Below are 18,756 nucleotides of genomic sequence, written 5' to 3'. Positions count from 1 at the left end.
GAATCCCGTTGCTGTTTTCCTTGCCCGTTCCCTAAGGGTTTGTCAATGTTTGGTCATTATGGTCCCTGACCTCTGGGTATTTACATGGATTTTGTGTTTTTCCCCATGTCTTAAAAACTATTTATTTGTTAAACATTTTGACTCTGTCTGTATCTGATACTAAGGATTCATTTTAGATAGGAGGACAGCAGAGATCACAAGCTGAATCTGACCCTCTGGCTCCACTGTTCCTTTTTAAAAATGACTTCTACTTTTAGGGTCATTGGTGCCCCCTAGTGAGATGACTGAGTAAAAGCACTAGTTTAGTGAATGGAAGCTGTTAGCATTTAAAAAGAGACAGCTTAGCAATGTTGTTGACCATTAAAAATCCTGTTTCTGATTTTTGTTTTAAAGAAATTGAGACCAAGAAATGAGCAGCGAGAGAATGAATTGATTATTTCTTTTCTGAGATGTTTATATGAAGAGAAACAGAAAGAACACATCCATATTGGGGAGACGAAGCAGGTATGGCATTTTTGTCTCTTGTAATTGTTGCCAAGTCTCTGTGTACACAGTGTTTTGAGGATTTTCTGAAACTCTGATACCTCTTTTTCTCTCTCTGTTTTATTTTCCTTTGTTGCACATAGAGGGGGAATTTGGGGGTGTTAGATTATGCATGCTTGAGAAGATAGGAAAAGTTTCTGTCTGCACCATAGCAGAGTTGGAACAGTTGCTCTAATAAGAGGACTGGCTTAGAGCAGCAAGAATTGAGTGTAAGAGTGGATGCCACCAAGATGAGCTGCTTGGCTTGCAGGGAGCTGGTCTGTCACCTCCCCTTTCTTCTCTGTAAGCCTGGACGGACATTGCATGGCTGCTTTTGGAATTACAAAAAGTACCTGAACATCCTTTGTGATACAAATGCTAGGTCACAAATCAGATACAATGTTGGCAAGCCTGACTTATGTGCTCAAGGTTAGAACTTGGATTAATTCCATTTTGCATGATGAAAATACAGAGTCTCCCTCCCCTCCTCCACTGTCTACAGCATTATTTAACTTTTCTCCTTGTGGGCTCTCAAGGTAGAAGCTGAGGCTCTCTGCAGATCTCTCCCTTGGAAGGTCTTCCCGTTTGGGAGTCCCTATGTTATGTGGTACCACAGACCGTTTTCTTTGTCTTTTGGACTCCATGTGAGTCCATTCGTAATGAACCATTAATAGCCTCAAAACATACCCGCTTTATGTTTGCTAAAGTTACTTGTTGGCCAAAAATCTAGGGAAAAATCAGTGAAGGTTGTACAAGTTTCTCAGTTTCCCAAAAGTGTGTCCCCTTTTCTTTTTGAACACTCCCCGCATGCGTGTTCCAAAGACACTTCTGTGCTCAGCGGTGTGCCCTGTCCCGTGGCAGCCTTTGCGTCTGGACCCTAAACCAAGTGTGCAGTTTTCATGGGGTGTACACTTAGCCAATCTCCTCTTTAGGTTCCTACCTTCCGATGGCTCAGGCGAACACATGCCTTCCCTGAACCCTTGGGCTGGTGTACGGTGTCAGCCATGGTTTCTAATCTCATTGGCCAGCCATGGGGTCCTTTAGCAGTGACTCTAACATGAGTATATGACCTGAGTATTTTGACTTTTGGTCTTGATTTGTAGCCATTCCTCCCTTCCCAGCCTGTAACCTTAAGATAGCATTCAAGTTCTGTGTCTCTCCTGTTCACTTTTGGATGGACCACACAGTCTAAGTTTTCAGTTAATTCTCGAGTTCATTTTTCACCTGTTTCTTTTCTCTTTTCCACTCCTTTTCCCCCTCTTGTGCCACTGATTTTTTTTCCCTGTTCCGACTATCTTTTATCTGAGTCAGTCTGACATGTTCCAACAGAAAATTGATGATTTTGGAGTAATTTATAACTGCTAGAAAGGGGAATGAAGCATTGACGGTGGATAGAAAGTCTTCTTTTACTGAACATGTTGAGCATTTGTGGTGAATGGAAAGTTTTGACCTAACTGCAGACTCATTTTTATGGACCAGGATAATATTTTTACGGTTTGAGCATAGATCATCCAATAGAGAAATGTGTTTAATGTCCCCCCCCCCCCAAAGTATAAGAGTTCAGTGTAGAAGTGACTGAGCCTTACAAGCAGAACTGGCGTCTGTGCAACACTTTTACTAGGGGTTTCTAAACATCATGACCCAGAAGGCTCGTGTCTTTGTCTATAAAGAAGCTGCCCTAATCCCCCGATGAGGTTGGTGTACTCCAGGCTGGACACTCTCATGGGCTCTGAGGAGTGGGCTTCTCAGAGCAGCAACTGCTTTATAGACCCGTTAGGCACAGTCTTGAGGTTCACTGATAGATCCTTTGCATGTTTTCTGCTATCAGTTTAGCCACATGGATTTCATTACCTTCTTGTTGCACCTGAAAATTTCTAAAGCTTTTGAAAATGTGGGAAGATGCGACCTAGACCGTGGTAGGATCATGACTTTGACAAAGAACTTCTCTGGCCACAGGACTTCAAAAGTGGACAGAGGACAGCGAGCACTCCTCTCAGTGCTCAGGGTCGGCAGGGAGGCCATATGTGCTTTTCAAAGACCAAAAGAATAGTGCTGGGTAACTGTCAGAGGAGTTGCGAAATAGAAAAAACCCTCAATGAGTCTTTTGATCTTATAGAACAGGGTTCAGTTTGGGCAAGACTTATACATTAAGTTAGAGGCTGTCACGTTTTAGTCAGTGGACTTGTCGTTTCCACCTGTATTCACAGAGGTGGTACAAAAATTAGTATGAAATCAGCTGTCACTTACTGAATGTTTACCAAGTGCCACATAGAGTTCTCATTCCTTACGTAAATGACTCCATTCATTCTACAGGTTTTTGGAGGTAGGTGGTAAAATACCCATTTTATAGATGAGGAAATGGGGAAGAGCAGTCAAGCAGTTAGTGAGTGGTGGAGCCACTTCGTCTGACGTCTAAGTACTTTATCTTAGTTATTTTTTTTTTAAAGGAGCTTAACAAAATTTAATGCTATATAACTACTTACTGACTTCCTTGGGTCTGTTTTCTAGCAGATAATATTTTCTTTCTTTTTTTGTGACATTTTATTATGAAAAATTTCAAACATATAGAAAAGTTGAAAGAATTATACTGTGAGCTCTCATATACCCACCATCCAGATTTTACAGTTTTAAACATTTTGTTAATTTGGTTTATCATCTATCTATCTATTAGTCCACCTTATTTTTGCATGCCTTTCAAATTAAGTGATATCAATACCCTTCATCCCTAAACACTTCAGCATGCATATCATTAACTAGAATTTAGTGTTTGTTTCCAGTTTGGGGGAGATGAAATTTACATATGGTAGGTTATGCAAATCTTAAGTGTACTATTTGTTGAGTTTTGACGACTGCTACTACATTCAGGTAGCTCAAACCACTATCAAGATATAGAACATTTTCATCCTGCCGCATGTGGTGGCTAACGCCTGTAATCCCAGCACTTTGGGAGGCCGAGCCGGGCGGATCAGGAGGTCAGGAGATCAAGACCATCCTGGCTTAACAGGGTGAAACCCCGTCTCCACTACAAATACAAAAATTAGCCAGGCGTGGTGGCGGGTGCCTATAGTCCCAGCTACTAGGGAGGCTGAGGCAGGAGAATGGTGTGAACCCGGGGAGCAGAGGTTGCAGTGAACCAAGGTCGCGCCACTGCACTCCAGCCTGGGTGACAGAGACTCTGTCTCAAAAAAAAAAAAAAAAAAAAAAAAAAAAATATCATCCTACCAGAAAGTAGCCCTATATTCCTCTACTAGTCAGTCCTCACTACCCCTTCTCCCAGGCAACCACTGTTTTGATTTTTTTCACCTTAGATTAGTTTTGCCAGTTCTAGAATTTCTTATAAATGGCATGATACTCTTTTGAGTTCTGGCTCCTTCTACTTAGCATAATGTTTCTGAGACTCATCAGAAACGTTATGCTACATTGTTGCATGTATCAGTTGCTTGTATGGGTAGTTTGTTGTTCCTTTTTGTTCTGTGGTATTAATGTCAAGAGTTTCTCCATTCTCCTTCTGAGCCGCTTGATTATGAATAAGGCTGCTGGTAGATACATTGTGCCAGCCTGGAATGGTGGGTTCTGAACTGAGAATTTCAGTGTAGCATCAGGATTTAAAACTTGAATCCAAACTTTCATGCCTAGAGTTCACCCATCTGTCGAAGGATGTGCAATATGATGACTGCAACTGAATTCACTGTGGAGCCTCCAAATTAGAAATTATTGTCTACGAGGGCCAGGCACAGTGGCTCACGCCTGTAATGCCAGCACTTTGCGAGGCTGAGATGGGAGGATTGCTTGAGGCCAAGAGTTTGAGACCAGCCTGGTCAATATAGCGATACCCCTTCGGTTTTTTTTTTTTTTTAAAAGAAATTACTGTCTTAAGAACCAGCATCATCTTCCAAGGAGAAACTTCTAGATACTTATTTTAAGATAGATAAGGAACAAGTTATATTCTAAATGTGAATTATTTTTTAAATGCAATTTTTTAAACACATTTTATTTGAATTATGGCAATAGACATGGAAAACAATCTTTTTTGATAGTAGAGGAAAGCAGAAGAAACATTGAATTAAGTACTACACAGAGATTCTTCAGGCCTGCTTTAAAAACACACATGCAAATGCACTTCTGTCTCTTAGGATCTACTAACTGATGCTGCTTGCTTTAGTCTTTTAGCTAATATTTTCTTTCTTTTCTTTTCTTTCTTTTCTTTTCTTTCTTTCTTTCCTTCCTTCCTTCCTTCCTTCCTTCCTTCCTTCCTTCCTTCCTTCCTTCCTTCCTTCCTTTTCTTCCTTTTCTTCCTTTCTTTTCTTCTCTTTCTTCTCTTTCTTTTGGACAGAGTCTTGCTCTGTTGCCAGGCTGGAGTGCAGTGGCACACTCTTGGCTCACTGTAACCTCCGCCTCCCAGATTCAGGCAGTTCTCCTGCCTCAGCCTCCTGAGTAGTTGGGACTACAGGCATGCGCCACCAAGGCCAGCTAATTTTTGTATATTTAGTAGAGACGGGGTTTCACTGTGTTGGCCGGGATGTTCTCTGTCTCTTGACCTCATGATCCGCCTGCCTTGGCCTCCCAAAGTGCTGGGATTACAGGTGTGAGCCACTGTGTCCTGCCAATATTTTCTTTATATATCAAAACAATTCAGTTTGCTTCACTTTTATGAAAGGTTTATTATGAGTCTGAAAGCAATTCTCCCTTTTCTTTTCTTTCTTTTTTTTTTTTTTTTGAGACGGAGTCTGGCTCTGTCGCCCAGGCTGGAGCGCAGTGGCCGGATCTCAACTCACTGCAAGCTCCACCTCCCAGGTTCACGCCATTCTCCTGCCTCAGCCTCCCAAGTAGCTGGGACTACAGGTGCCCGCCACCTCGCCCGGCTAGTTTTTTTGTATATTTTTTAGTAGAGACGGGGTTTCACCGTATTAGCCAGGATGGTCTCAATCTCCTCACCTCGTGATCCACTCGTCTTGGCCTCCCAAAGTGATGGGATTACAGGCTTGAGCCACCGCGCCCAGTCCAATTCTCCCTTTTCTTAATTTTGTAACTGGTGTTGAGTTGGAGGCAGGCCCCTGGGGGCCCTTTGTGGTTAATTCCCGTTACTCTGGAGGCTGCCTTGAGCCTAGACAGGCCCTTACACTTGGTCAGCGATTGCACAGAACCAGTTGCAACAGGTAAGGCGCCTCCCTGTGGCGCATAACATTTCGCAGGCACTTGGTCACTATTTGCTGAGTGAGTCTGTTACCCTTAGGTGTGTATTTCCTGTGGACCTGCCAGGGGATCATTGCTCATTCACTCATTTTGAATAAGCCAATATTACCCGTCCAGGGTATGCTCTGTAGTGTGAAACACAAAGGTAAATGATAGTTTCCCTTCTCAAAGGAATTTCTAAGCTAGTAGCCATTCTTTTGATGCATATTCTCATTCTCATAGAATGAAAATTATGGATAATTGGACAAAGCTGAATGTCACTCTAATCAGAATCCATTCTTTTTCTTTCATGCCTTGAAAAATGTGTAGCATTCATTAGTGAATTAGGATTTCATTATTCAAAGAAGACATTAAGGTCTTCGAACAGCAGATTACTGAATAAAATAATGCCTAATAGTAATAGAATGAGGGGAAGACATATTTAAGGAACATTTTATGCCCGTTAGACTGGCAGAAATTTTAAAAATGTGACAATACCTTATAAAGGTGAACTTTCCTATACTGATACTGAGAATATGAATTGGTACCATTCCGGGGAGAGAAGCTTGATAGTATCTGGTGTAGCTGAAGAGGCACAGTCCCTGTGACCCAGTGAGGGCATTCCTCATTATTTCCCTTGCCAAACATTTCACGTGAGTCTGTAAGGAGCTCTGTACAAGAGAGGTCACTGCAGACTTCTTTGAAAAAGCAAGGAAAAAAAGCAAATAAGTGTTTAACAATAGGAACAGGATAAATTAGGTTATACAGTGAAAATGTGCACTCTGGCTAAAGTGAGTGAATCAAAAAACATTTGTCAACAGGAATAAATCTCAAAAACAGTATTGAAAGAAGGAAGCTAATTTACAGAAGGATGTATGCAGTATGACACCATTCATTTAGTTTCAACTACATATCTTTTATGGACACATACATACATATAAAAGTAGAAAACATGAATTGATAGGATAAACACCAAATATTTCTGCATATGGCCAGGTGTGGGGAAGTAGCAGTGATTAAGCTTCCAAGATGTCTGTAGTGGTTCCCATTAAAAGTAGGAAGTAGGCTGGGCACAGTGGTTTACGCCTGTAATCCCAGCACTTTGGGAGGCCAAAGCAGGTGGATCGCTTAAGGCCAGGAGTTGGAGACCAGCCTGGTCAACATGGCGAAACCCCGTCTCTACAAAAAATACAAAAATTTGCCGGATGTCGTGGCGCACACCTGTAGTCCCAGCTACTCGGGAGGCTGAGGCATGAGAATTGCTTGAGCCCAGGAGGTGGAGGTTGCCAGTGAGCCAAGATCGCGCCACTGCACTCTAGCCTGGGCGTCAGAGTGAGACTCCATCTCAAAAAAAAAAAAAAAAAAGGCACATAGAACAGATAGTAGTCATGATATCTGACGTTTTTTGAGTGTCTGGTTTACATTTTTTATTTTTATTTTTTGAGACAAATCTCACTCTTGTCACACAGTCTGGAGTGCAGTGGTGTGAAGTCAGCTCACTGCAATCTCTGCCTCCCGGGTTCAAGTAATTCTCCTGTCTCAGCCTCCCAAGTAGCTGGGATTACAGGCGTGCACCACCACACCTGGCTAATGTTTATATTTTTAATAGAGACAGGATTTTGTCATGTTGGCCAGACTGGTCTGGAACTCTTGACCTCAAATGATTCATCTGCCTCAGCCTCCCAAAGTTCTGGGATTACAGGCATCAGCCACTGCACCCCGCCTTGGTATATGTGTTTTGGTTTGTATTCGTTCATTTAAGCCTCATGACAGCTCCGCGAGGAAAGTTCACTATGCATCCTCAGGCTGCAGGTAGAGGGCCTGAAAGGGACAGGAGATAACAGTTTGGCCAAGACCACAGAGCCAGGGAATAGCAGAGGAACATTTCACCTGGGCATTGCACTCCAGAGCTGTGCGTCTCACTGTTCTCAACCCCTGGCAAACGCTCACTTGAACAAAGCCAGGTGGTGATACAAAGGTATTTGTTATATTAGTCTCTACACTTTTCTGTGTGCTTGAAATATAACAACTGCAACAAATAATATGTATTTAGAGTAATGGGGGATTTGCTTGTGTGTGTGTGTGTGTGTGTGTGTGTGTGTGTTTTTGAGATGGAGTCTCACTCTGTAGCCCAGGCTGGAGTGCAGTGGCATGATCTCCACCTCCTGGGTTCAAGCAATTCTCCTGCCTCAGCCTCCTGAGTAACTGGGATTACAGATGTGCGCCACTACACCTGGCTATTTTTTGTATTTTTAGGAGAGACGGGGTTTCCCCGTGTTGGCCAAGCTGGTCTCAAACTCCTGACCTCAGGTGGTCCGCCCACCTTGGCCTCCCAAAGTGCTGGGATTACAGGCATGAGCCACTGCGCCTGGCCGTTTGTTTTTCTAACAAAATTATTTTCTAACAGAACGCAATCAGGTGAGAATGCACATAAGAAACAATTTAATTCAGAGATATTTGTTGTACATTTTTTAAAAATGTACCTTCAGCTGGGTGTGTTAGCTCACTCCTGTAATCCCAGCACTTTGGAAGGCCGAGGCAGTTAGATCACTGGAGCTCAGGAGTTTGAGATCAGCCTGGCCAACATGGTGAAACCCCGTCTCTACAAAAAATACAAAAAATTAGCTGCGCATAGTCCCAGCTACTTTGGGGGCTGAGGTGGGAGGATTGCTTGAACCTAGGAGGTCAAGACAGCAGTGAGCCATGATTGTGGCACTGCGCTCCAGCCTGGGCAACAAAGTGAGACCCTGGCACCCTGTCTCAAAACAAAAACAAAAACAAAAAAGCACATCCTTGTAAATAAGTAACACTAAGACTTCATTTCGTGGTTGTCACGCAAACTCCATTGTATTTTTATTTTCATTTTCTATGGGTAGTAGTTAAGGGAGAGAAGCTTGGTTGCAGACAATGAAAGGATGATGGAAAAATAAAAGTAGGAGAGAGGAAAATGCAAGAAAGCAGAGATCTGTAGAAAGGGATGAAGGGTTTGTATAGGCAGAGAAAACAGGTTCTTTAACTGAGAAATTTCTGTTGTCTCACCGTCTGAAATGCCCTCAAAGGTAAGTTATTGCTTTATTTTGAAAAGCTAATCATAGCTACCTTCGTACCACGCTGTGTTCAATGCTTTACACACTTTACCTGTTTTAGTCTCACAACACAGTGTTATGATTCGATCTTGCCATTGGTCTCACCTTACTGAAGAGAAAGTTTGAGGCTCAGAGAAAGTAAGAAACTGGCAGAAGACCACAGTTAGGGAAGACAGATCTCTGATCCAGTTGCAGAGTCTGAGCAATAAACTACTTCACCTGATTGGTTTCAAAGCACATTTCCTCATATTTACTTGGGATAATCACAGCAGCTCTCTGAGGCAGAATTATTCCCTGGACTTGCAGCCATGTCACTAAGGAGCAGATGAGGTGAGATCACAGGCAGAATCAGAATGATGGCCTGATGCCAAAAAGATGTGTCCTAGAGATTCTTCATTCCTTTAAGAAGGAGAGGAGGAAGCGATAAGTGACTTAACTTTTCATTTTTCACTTTTTTAGACATCGCAGATTGCAGCAGAGAATATCGGAAGTGAATTACCACCCAGTGCCACTCGATTTAGGCTAGATATGCTGAAAAACAAAGCAAAGAGATCTTTAACAGAGTCTTTAGAAAGTATTTTGTCCCGGGTAAGTAGCATAATTTCTCCCGATTTAAGTTAAATCACTTTTTAGGAGAGTGTTAGATTGAGTTATATGCTTTTATTCCATCAATGTTCATAAAGGTAAAAGTAGAAAACCTTTTTTTATGTTTTCTCAGGCTTAGAACAATATTATCTACATTTTAAATTGATTTTAATTTGACCTAGGTTTAAAAGAATATGTATTCCTTACTCTTTTGTATTATATCCAATGGGATTTTTTTTACCTCCCCAAATAATACTTGTTGACCAGTCCCTATAAAGAGCATGCCTTAGATACACGGAGGTGTGGCTTCTGTTCTCCCTAGTATTACTGTGTATAACTTAAAAAGCAGTTACTGTCAGCTGCTGGTGTTAGGTATCTAAAAGGCTATATAGTAGGGGTCAGCAAACCCCTTGGCCAAATTCCACCCACCTCTACTTTTGTAAAGTTTTATTGAAACACTGCCACATCCATTCATTTTCCTGTTATCTAAGGCTTTTGTTTTGCAGATTTCAACAGTTGCCACAGACACTATATGCCTCACAAAGCATGAGACACTTACTATCTGTCCCTTTACAGAAAAAGTTTACCAAATATAGCTCTATAGAAAGAACAAAGTACACATGTACATCAATCTGGGAGTTCTTTAAGAAATTACCCCTCCCTCCCATGAGTGTAAATAGCCTCGATGGCACGTCTGAGAAATCAAATCTGATTTTCCCTCAGAGTTTCACGCCTTTCTGGAGTATGCAGTATCTTATTATAGTTCTTCTTGATTTTATCGCACACTTCTTTTGAAACATCTGATTTTTATTTTTTTTTAATTAAGGAAAGTTAAATTTTATTTTCTTTGAAGATGTTTCTGAGAATTTTGTAGTATCTTCTGAGATCATGAAAAACAGTTGATTTACAAAACCAGAATTGGGAGGGGCTGCATTTGAGAGCTCCCAAAGGGATAGAGTGCTGTCTGAGTGACATGCGGCTGTCCGGGTGACATGCGGCTGGCCGTTACAATGACTTGTGACCCAGGAGAGGGAGTTGCTGAGTGGGCTTGCTTGAGCGCTTGATTTTCCGTATAGATGAATTGTCTTGTCTTCCTGCCTATCACCCCTGCCAAATTACTCAGCCGCCAGGTGTTTTGGAATGTTTAGGTTAGTGTCTTTTTTTTTTTTTTTTAAATGATGGAAATGTAGATTATTTTAATGTACATATATCCTTAGTAGCATTTCTCAGTAGATACATTTTTTTCCTCAGCTTATTTAAATGGACCAATCTGCGTCTAGCTGATGCCTTTGCAAAAGCCTCCAGGGTCATAACTCGACTGCCTTTTCTTTGTATAGGGTAATAGAGCCAGAGGCCTGCAGGACCACTCCACCAGTGTGGATCTGGATAGCTCCATGTCTAGTACATTAAGTAACACCAGCAAAGTAAGCACATTTCTCTTTATACGACACCCTGAAGAAACTAACAAATAGGTCTTGCTCATCGCCTGTCTACATGCCTCCAATCATTTGCTGCTTCCAAATTTCCTGGCACAGGTGGATGACTGGTCATGCAGGTCTATCATGACATAAAAGTTTTACATAAAAGAGCAGATGGGGCCAGGTGCAGTGGCTCACGCCTCTAATCCCAACACTCTAGGAGGCCGAGGTAGGCAGATCACGAGGTCAGGAGATCGAGATCATCCTGGTTAACACGGTGAAACCCCGTCTCTACTAAAAATACAAAAAATCAGCTGGACGTGGTGGCAGGCGCCTACAGTTCCAGCTACTAGGGAGGCTGAAGCAGGAGAATGGCATGAACCCGGGAGGCGGAGCTTGCAGTTAGCTGAGATCGCACCGCTGCACTGCAGCTAGGGCGACAGAGCGAGACTCCGTCTCAAAAAGAGAAATAAATAAAATTTAAAAAAAGCAGATGGTCATTCCATACACAAAGAAACAAGATCACAATTTGATACAAGTAAGATCTAATTTGTCACAATATAATCAATTGATTTCTTTCTCAAGTAGATTTTCCTATTAAAAAATAATTAATATTGGGAAAACCTCAAAAAGTGGATTTGTGAATTTAGAGAAGTATACAACTTAAATTGTTCTTGTTTAAAAACATTTTTATTTTGGATTTAGGGGTACCATGTGCATGTTGATTACATGGGTATATTGCATACTGGTGGGGACTGGGCTTCTAGTGTACCCGTTAATTTTTCAACTTTCACACCCCCTTTCATTCTCCCCCACTTTTGGGGAAATTAAATTTCTGAAACTTTATCCTGTAGCTGGCTCTATGATTATAATGAACCATTACTGTTTTATTTAAATAAGCAAGTATCTATGTCCTTCTTTTAATAACTTGCTTTCCAGACATTTAATCATATTTAAACCTGGTCAGTTCAACTTTATAACTGACGAAAAGCAGGTTTGGGTTTTGTGCTGGGGGGCCAGCTTTCCCTTCTGCTACCAGAGGACTCTTTTGCAGTAGTGAGGGAGGGAGTGTTTGCGGAGGCCAGCTCCTTACCACAGGCAGGGTTTACAGTCCTCTGCCATCCCTCCTAGACACGTGGCTTTCAGAATTTTTCTAACCTACAGTAAGAAGCACATTTAACATTGTGGCGTAGTTCACAAACACACATACCTACACACACATACCTATACATTCACACACAAAATTAAAAGTTAACAAAACAATATTTACTGTTGACAACATATAATACATACTGATATTTTGTTCCATTTTAAAAATACTCATGGCAAACCACTCAGTTGTACCACCTACTAACGTGATAGAGGGCCCAGTTTGAGAAACACTTCCTTAGATGAATGCTTCTCAAATTTCAGGTGCCTTCATCATGGGGTTCTGGTTAAAGTGCAGATTCTGGTTCAGTAGGCACTGGGGGAGGCCTGAAATGGTGCATTTCCAATGAGCTCCAAGGCAATGCTGCTGCTCCTGGTCTGCAGACCCCTCTGGGGAGTGAAGACCTGGACAGCAGTCTTGTAAATGTGAGTTTCTAAGTTAAAATCCAGGGGAACATGGCATCGTCCAGCCTCCATCTAATAACACACTGATCCCACCCTGCAATTAGGTTTTTGTCTATTTGTTGTATACAGATGAACCACACACAGCCCCTTTCATGTAGGAAGTTACCTAGGAGGAGAGAGATGACAGATGCACAAACAGCTGCAGCATCAAGCAGAGTGTGGTAGGAGCCCAGAAGTTACAAATAAGAGACACCGGTAACTTCAATGTCAGAAGAGTAAGGGGAGGGGAGGTTAGGTTTGGTCAGTGGAACCAGGGAAAAGGTGAGGGGTAAGGGGCCAGTGATGCTATTGGACTAAATCTTGGTGTAGGAATTATGCCTACGGAAGTGAACTGAGAAGAAGGCATTCCAGACAGACCAGTGTCAATAGAGATACAATGAAGAAATTCATGTCACTCAGGTGGCTTTCCAGTAAGCCTTATTGCTTGCTTTTTATTTTTCTCTAAAATGCAGAAATAGGAATATATACATATTCATTCTTCAGGACTCGATAGTTGTGAAGATTCTTTTAAAAAGATTTAAAAGTCTAAGATTTCAATTTCTAGAGTCATTCTAAGAGAGATGCAACTTTTCAGAAGCTGCTTGCTTGTATTGTATATGTTTATGTGTACTTCTTTACATCTTTCTTTTATTCATCTTGAATTGAGAAACTGCTGTATATTCTATTTTATGTAATTTGATCTGTTCTAATAAATTGATCACCTACGAGATGCAAAGAAGCCAAATAGCCCTGAAATTTGACAAATGAAAATGGCCCTTTCAGTTGTCCGATTAAGCTAAGGGTTAGCTCTTTGATCTAATTTGGAGGGATATTGATAAGAACTTAGATCAACAGGTTTGCATGATGAAGATTGTCTTCTGTGATGTATTGTCTTAGACAGACTTTTAAATCCTTAAAAGAATCTTCACAACCATTGAGTCCTGAAGAATGAAAAACTTGAGTTATGAAAGTAATCAACATTTCATAGTATGTTGATGTTTTTTTATAAAATTAAATATATGTAACTTCTCCCTTTAATAAACAAATTTCTTTTTTTTTTTTTTTCCAAATTAAAACCCTCAATACCTGCTACCTAAAAGGCACTCAACTGTGTTATCAAATGAACAGGTAGAATTTAGAGTCTCCAGTCCACTATTAGATACATTCATTCCTGTTTACTCTATTCATGTTGATTTATTTTTTCCCTTTCAACAATTTCAATAGGGGCAAGCTGCTACAATTCCTCTTTTTAAATATTTTAGATATATTAAAAATATATTGGCCACTAGCCACGTCCTGGGTGCAGTGTTAAACATCAGTTTGCTCGAGTGGTAGTAGTTCATTCGTTTGAAAAAGCATGCATCGTGAAGGCATACAACTTTAAAATATTGTCATGATTCTCAACAAATGTTTGAGCACTCCATAGATTATTGCATACCTAATAAAACAATACCTTACGTTTGTATAACATTTTACAACATAAAAAGTACTTTTGGTTGTATTATCTTGCTTTGTTCTTGAAACTCAGATAAATTTTTACTATACCCTCTTACAGATGACGAAATTGAGGTGCAGAAAGAAATTACTTCCCCTGAATTGCAGCAATAAGTGCCTACAGGGTGATTTTCCGTATTCTAAGAATATTGATACAGTTCTTACTCAGATTACGAAGTTGAATCTCAACAGTAGATGAGATTCGGAGAGAGCTTTAAAATGTGGGTTTAACATGAGTGAACACATGTGGCAAAGATAAAGAACTTGGTTAAGCCGTGGAGACAAGTTGTCCAGCACTCACTCTCTTTGGAAGCTGTAGTAAACAGTCCTGTTTTCTAGAGAGAGGGCACTATTCTTGGCGTTGCCCAGAACGTTACAGGTTGTGGCTTATGTTCTCCACTCCTGCACCTGGCCAGTTTTCCCACTTCTCCAGCAAGCCAGCAGTGTGTCCTTGAGGAGCTGGCATTTATTTAATGGACCTTCATTTTCTTCTGCTTTTGGTGGTGGCCTCTAGATGGCATTATAATCAGAACACATACTTACATCCTGAAATATTTGCCCACACTGGAACTAGAGATTTATAAACCCCACAAATTCCCCATGGCGTGTCTGATCTGCTATGTGTTTGCTGCCAGGAGCCATCTGTGTGTGAAAAGGAGGCCTTGCCCGTCTCTGAGAGCTCCTTTAAGCTGCTCGGCTCCTCGGAGGACCTGTCCAGTGACTCGGAGAGTCATCTCCCAGAAGAGCCAGCTCCGCCGTCGCCCCAGCAGGCCTTCAGGAGGCGAGCAAATACCCTGAGTCACTTCCCCATGGAATGCCAGGAACCTCCACAACCTGCCCGGGGGTCCCCGGGGGTTTCGCAAAGGAAACTTACGAGGTATCACTCAGTGAGCACAGAGACGCCTCATGAACGAAAGTAAGATTTGTTTAAATTTGTTGCATAAATAGCTGGGGCATATCTGTGACTAGCCGGGTATGTGCATCCCAGGTATGTTTATTGAGTGAGAGAAACGAGTAAGGCTTTACTCTTGGTTCGAAGAAAGAAAACTGGAAGCAGTGACATGTTTGTTCGAGCTGCTGGTGTGTATACAAGCAATGGGTACATGTATTGTCAGGAAGCAGGTGAAAGTGAGCAAAAATGTTACCTAACATGCATAGTCATTACTCCTCAAACAAAGTAAGAGACATTGCTGGCTGTGGAACTTTGCTGCTGTGAGGAAGAGGGCAAGCAGATGAGTCTCCCCATCCGAAGCCCTGGAGCAGGGCTACAGCGGGAGGGAGAGGCGGTGACCCCTACAGGCAGAGCAGGAGAGGTATGCTGACCTTATGGGGTGACAGGGGTGCCTTGGCTTCTGGTCCTAGCTCTACTGTGAACTAATTGTGACGTGGACAAATTTGCTAAACTTCTCTGTATCACAAAATTGGAGTAGATGTTTTCTAAAATCTCTCACTGTAAGAATTCTAGATTCTTCTAACAAGATTTATTCATTGTAACAGTTGGGTTTCAGTGACCAGTTAGAACTGTCTGGTTATGGAGCGGGGTAATCAGAAGTTCCCCCTGTTCCTTCCAAGTGTCCCTTAGTGATTCATTTGACTCTATGTGCCAGAGACTATGAATGGACACAGAGTTATCTTTAAAAACAACTTTAAACAATTTAAAAAATCCCTCACCTAATATGAATCAGGGTCACACCTGTGTACAGTTGCTGCCTTCTTCTGACTGGCAGCCGCAGAATTCCCAGGACCTGTGTGTTCATGTAGTTCATACATGGATCATTGAGAGTGTGCGTAGTACAGAAGTGTTTGGAATGTTCTGAGTAAAGAAGTGTGAGCATTAACAGCCCTGGATGATGAAGCAGAGCCTCCCAGCTTTGTTTTCTATCAGCCATTGGAAAGAGTTCTTGGTTGTTTGGAATTCAGTGGGGTAGTGGTGATCCCAAAAGCAGGGGACATGTCAGAAGGTACTGCTTAATAAATACATGCTTTTAGAGACATGCATCATAGGGTTATGTAGCCGTGTAAGTTTCTTGTGTTTAACACCCTGTTCACACACTACTTCTGTTCTGCCTCACCACTGCCTGCCCACTCCTCTGTTGTTGGCGTTTTCAGTGATCATTGAAACATTCCTTCTGGAGAGCCCTAGTTCTCTTGTGAAGTCTGCTGTTTCTCAAAGCCAGAGTTGGTAGGACTCAGTATCAGTACTTTTCCTTTCTCCATGAAGAATGTAGCTTCAGAATAGATGATGTCACACATCTGTAATGAGGGGGATGGGGACATGCCTGTCTGCCTGCCTCGCTAGCATGGCCCATTCTGCTTTCTTTCCCTCTTGTGAACTCTCTTCTGATTTATCTGCAGGAAATAAGACATTGAAATTCAAGACAGGATATTGTTCATTTTAAAGGGAAATGTATTTTTTTAAAGTTCAGATTTTTTTTTTTGCTTTTGTTTATACTTTAATTGAATTTTTTTTTCTTGCCAGTTCCTGAAAAAGGAAATAGAGAAAGAAATACTATTGTTCCTGGGCGAAGTGGCTCACTCCTGTAATCCCAGACCTTTGGGAGGCTGAGGTGGGAGGTTGCTTGAGGCCAACAGTTCAAGGTTACAGTCAGCTATGATTGTGCTACTGCACTCCAGCCTGGGTGACAGAGTGAGACCTATTTTAAAAAAAAAAAAAGTATTGTTGGGAGCATAAACACGTGGGAAATGGTCAAGAATGGCCATCAATATACTCTGTTTTTTAGTGAAAACTGCCTTTGCCAGAGAGCGAGCAGAGATGAGGAAGAGGAGTGGAAGAAGTCCTCCACTCTGACAGTGTTACTGGAACAACGAGACAAAAGCAGTTGTGCTCCTTCCATCTGTTTGCTCCGTGTCCCTGTCGGCGCCCCCTCTCCTGCTAACCCCTCCCCGTGCTTTCTCTGATTGCTGTTTAGTGTGGATCCTTCACCTGCGGGTGAGTCTAAGCACCGCCCAGGTCAGTCTTCAGCTCCTGCTCCTCCACCTCGTCTTAACCCCTCCGCCTCCTCGCCAAACTTTTTTAAGTACTTAAAACATAATTCCAGTGGAGAACAAAGTGGGAATGCTGTGCCAAAGAGGTGAGCTCACTCACGTGGCAAGTTTGGTGTTGTCTGTTTTCCTGGGGAGTTCACACTGATGAGAACGTGCTGAATGGGGGGAATGTGCATGCAGGAAGCAGAGCCACTCTGTGTGTGTGTGTGTTTGTGTGTATGTGTGTCTTTGTTTATATTTGGTCTTATTTTCAGCTGTCATTTGAACCAAGTTAATTTTACTGTTGATTACTTTTCTTAAAATCATGAAAACAGATGTTAATGGCAAATTGGTTTGTGTTTGGGTTTGTTTTTGTTTTTGAGACAGGGTCTCACTCTGTTCCCCAGGCTGGAGTGCAGTGGCGTGATCTTGGCTCACTGCGGCTTCTGCCTCGTGGGTTCAAGCAGTTCTCCTGCCTCAGCCTCCCGCGTAGCTGGGACTACAGGCACACGCCACCCTGCCCAGCTAGTATTTTTATTTTTTTTTTGTAGAGATGGGGTTTCACCATGTGGACCAGGTTGGTCTTGAACTCCTGACCTCAAGTGATCCGCCTGCCTCAGTCTCCCAAAAGTGCTGGGATTACAGGTGTGAGCCACTGTACCCTGCTGCAAATTGTTTTTTATATGCTTATTTTCACATTTCCTTGCCCTAGTGGACACTTAACATGCATGCGTATACACACACACGCACACACACACACACACACACAGGTTAACATCTGTGTTTGATCATGTACACTGCAAGTTGTGCCATATCAGAAACTTCCTGATTGATTTAGGAGAATTATTTTTCCCAGTTTGAAAGGATGAGTCATTTGGAAAATGGATTGGTTTTCGTTTTTAAAAGATTATCCTATTCATTTAAAATCAAATTTTACTGGTGAAAATGAAAGTTAAATCTCATTCGTGGACTACTTTTACTTTCTTATCTAGTTTACTTTTCTTAGCATTAGAACAAAAATGTTTATTTTGAAGCTTATATTTTATACTTTGTGTTTTTATGTTTCTTTATCCTAAACTCTTTTTTCAACCAAACTCTTAGCATCTCCTACCGTAATGCCCTGCGGAAAAAACTTCATTCTTCTTCCTCTGTGCCAAATTTTCTAAAATTTCTGGCTCCTGTAGATGAAAATAACACCTCTGACTTTATGAACACCAAAAGGTAGGGCTTAATTTAGATATATCAACCCTGGGTGTTATTAAGTGTTGAATATCATTAGATATACAAGGTGTTTTAACTACTGTTTTGTCGTTTAAAAAATCATTTCAGCTAAATCTGTTGTATCTTCTTTCTTATACTTTTTTCTTACTGAATGTCATTTTAAAAAATGTGCAACCAACCTGTTCTTCAGTTTTGAGATTGAGGATTAGTTTAAGTGTTATCTTAAAGAAAATCTTCATCAAGTCTCTGAGAGCAGTGTTTCTGGGTAGTGAGCGTATGGCTGTTTCAAATCAGGATGTCTGATCTGTTCAGGACGTCTAATCTGTAAGTTGAGGGGATTGCTTAGTTCCAGGTACACAACTTAGGTATAAATTAGAAGGGTCTTCTCAGGTTGTCCTGTGAATAGGAAAAAAATGTATGATTAGATTGTTTATATATTGATAACTATATTTTGTAGTTTAAAAAAATATACACATTAAAACATCATCATCGTCAATTGACTGCATAGTTATTGCCTTGCTGGTTCTGTGTAATTAAATTGCAACTTGTTTCATTTTTTGTGGGAATCCTTGGAGACATGGGCCTGTGCTGAGCAGATATTCCCATGTACAGAGGAGAGCAGAATGGGGCCCCTTGGCATCGCCCCCGCTTTTCCCCCTTTAGGCAGTTTCTCTTTTTCA

General features: G+C 41.6%; 1 protein-coding gene across 9 annotated transcripts in view; it reads left to right on the top strand.

Annotated features, from left to right (window-relative positions):
- Window positions 1-18,756, top strand: part of TBC1D1 (TBC1 domain family member 1) — a 242,938-nt gene that overhangs the window by 139,600 nt on the left and 84,582 nt on the right. For 4 of the 9 annotated variants that reach the window (XM_023224634.3, XM_023224633.3, XM_023224638.1 and 1 more), the window contains 5 exons: window positions 394-504; window positions 9,240-9,368; window positions 10,703-10,789; window positions 14,506-14,786; window positions 17,957-18,076. In XM_023224634.3, the coding sequence (XP_023080402.1) occupies window positions 394-504; window positions 9,240-9,368; window positions 10,703-10,789; window positions 14,506-14,786; window positions 17,957-18,076 (728 nt within the window). Of the gene's footprint in view, window positions 1-393; window positions 505-9,239; window positions 9,369-10,702; window positions 10,790-14,505; window positions 14,787-16,585; window positions 16,963-17,956; window positions 18,077-18,756 lie in introns of those variants that run through there. The other 5 variants (XM_023224636.3, XM_023224637.1, XM_023224642.3 and 2 more) reach the window with 4 other exon arrangements.

This window comes from Piliocolobus tephrosceles, chromosome 3, assembly GCF_002776525.5.
Source record: "Piliocolobus tephrosceles isolate RC106 chromosome 3, ASM277652v3, whole genome shotgun sequence".
Taxonomy (NCBI): domain Eukaryota; kingdom Metazoa; phylum Chordata; class Mammalia; order Primates; family Cercopithecidae; genus Piliocolobus; species Piliocolobus tephrosceles.
Note: the sequence above shows the minus strand (reverse complement) of the source record. Positions and strands in the feature narration are given on the sequence as shown.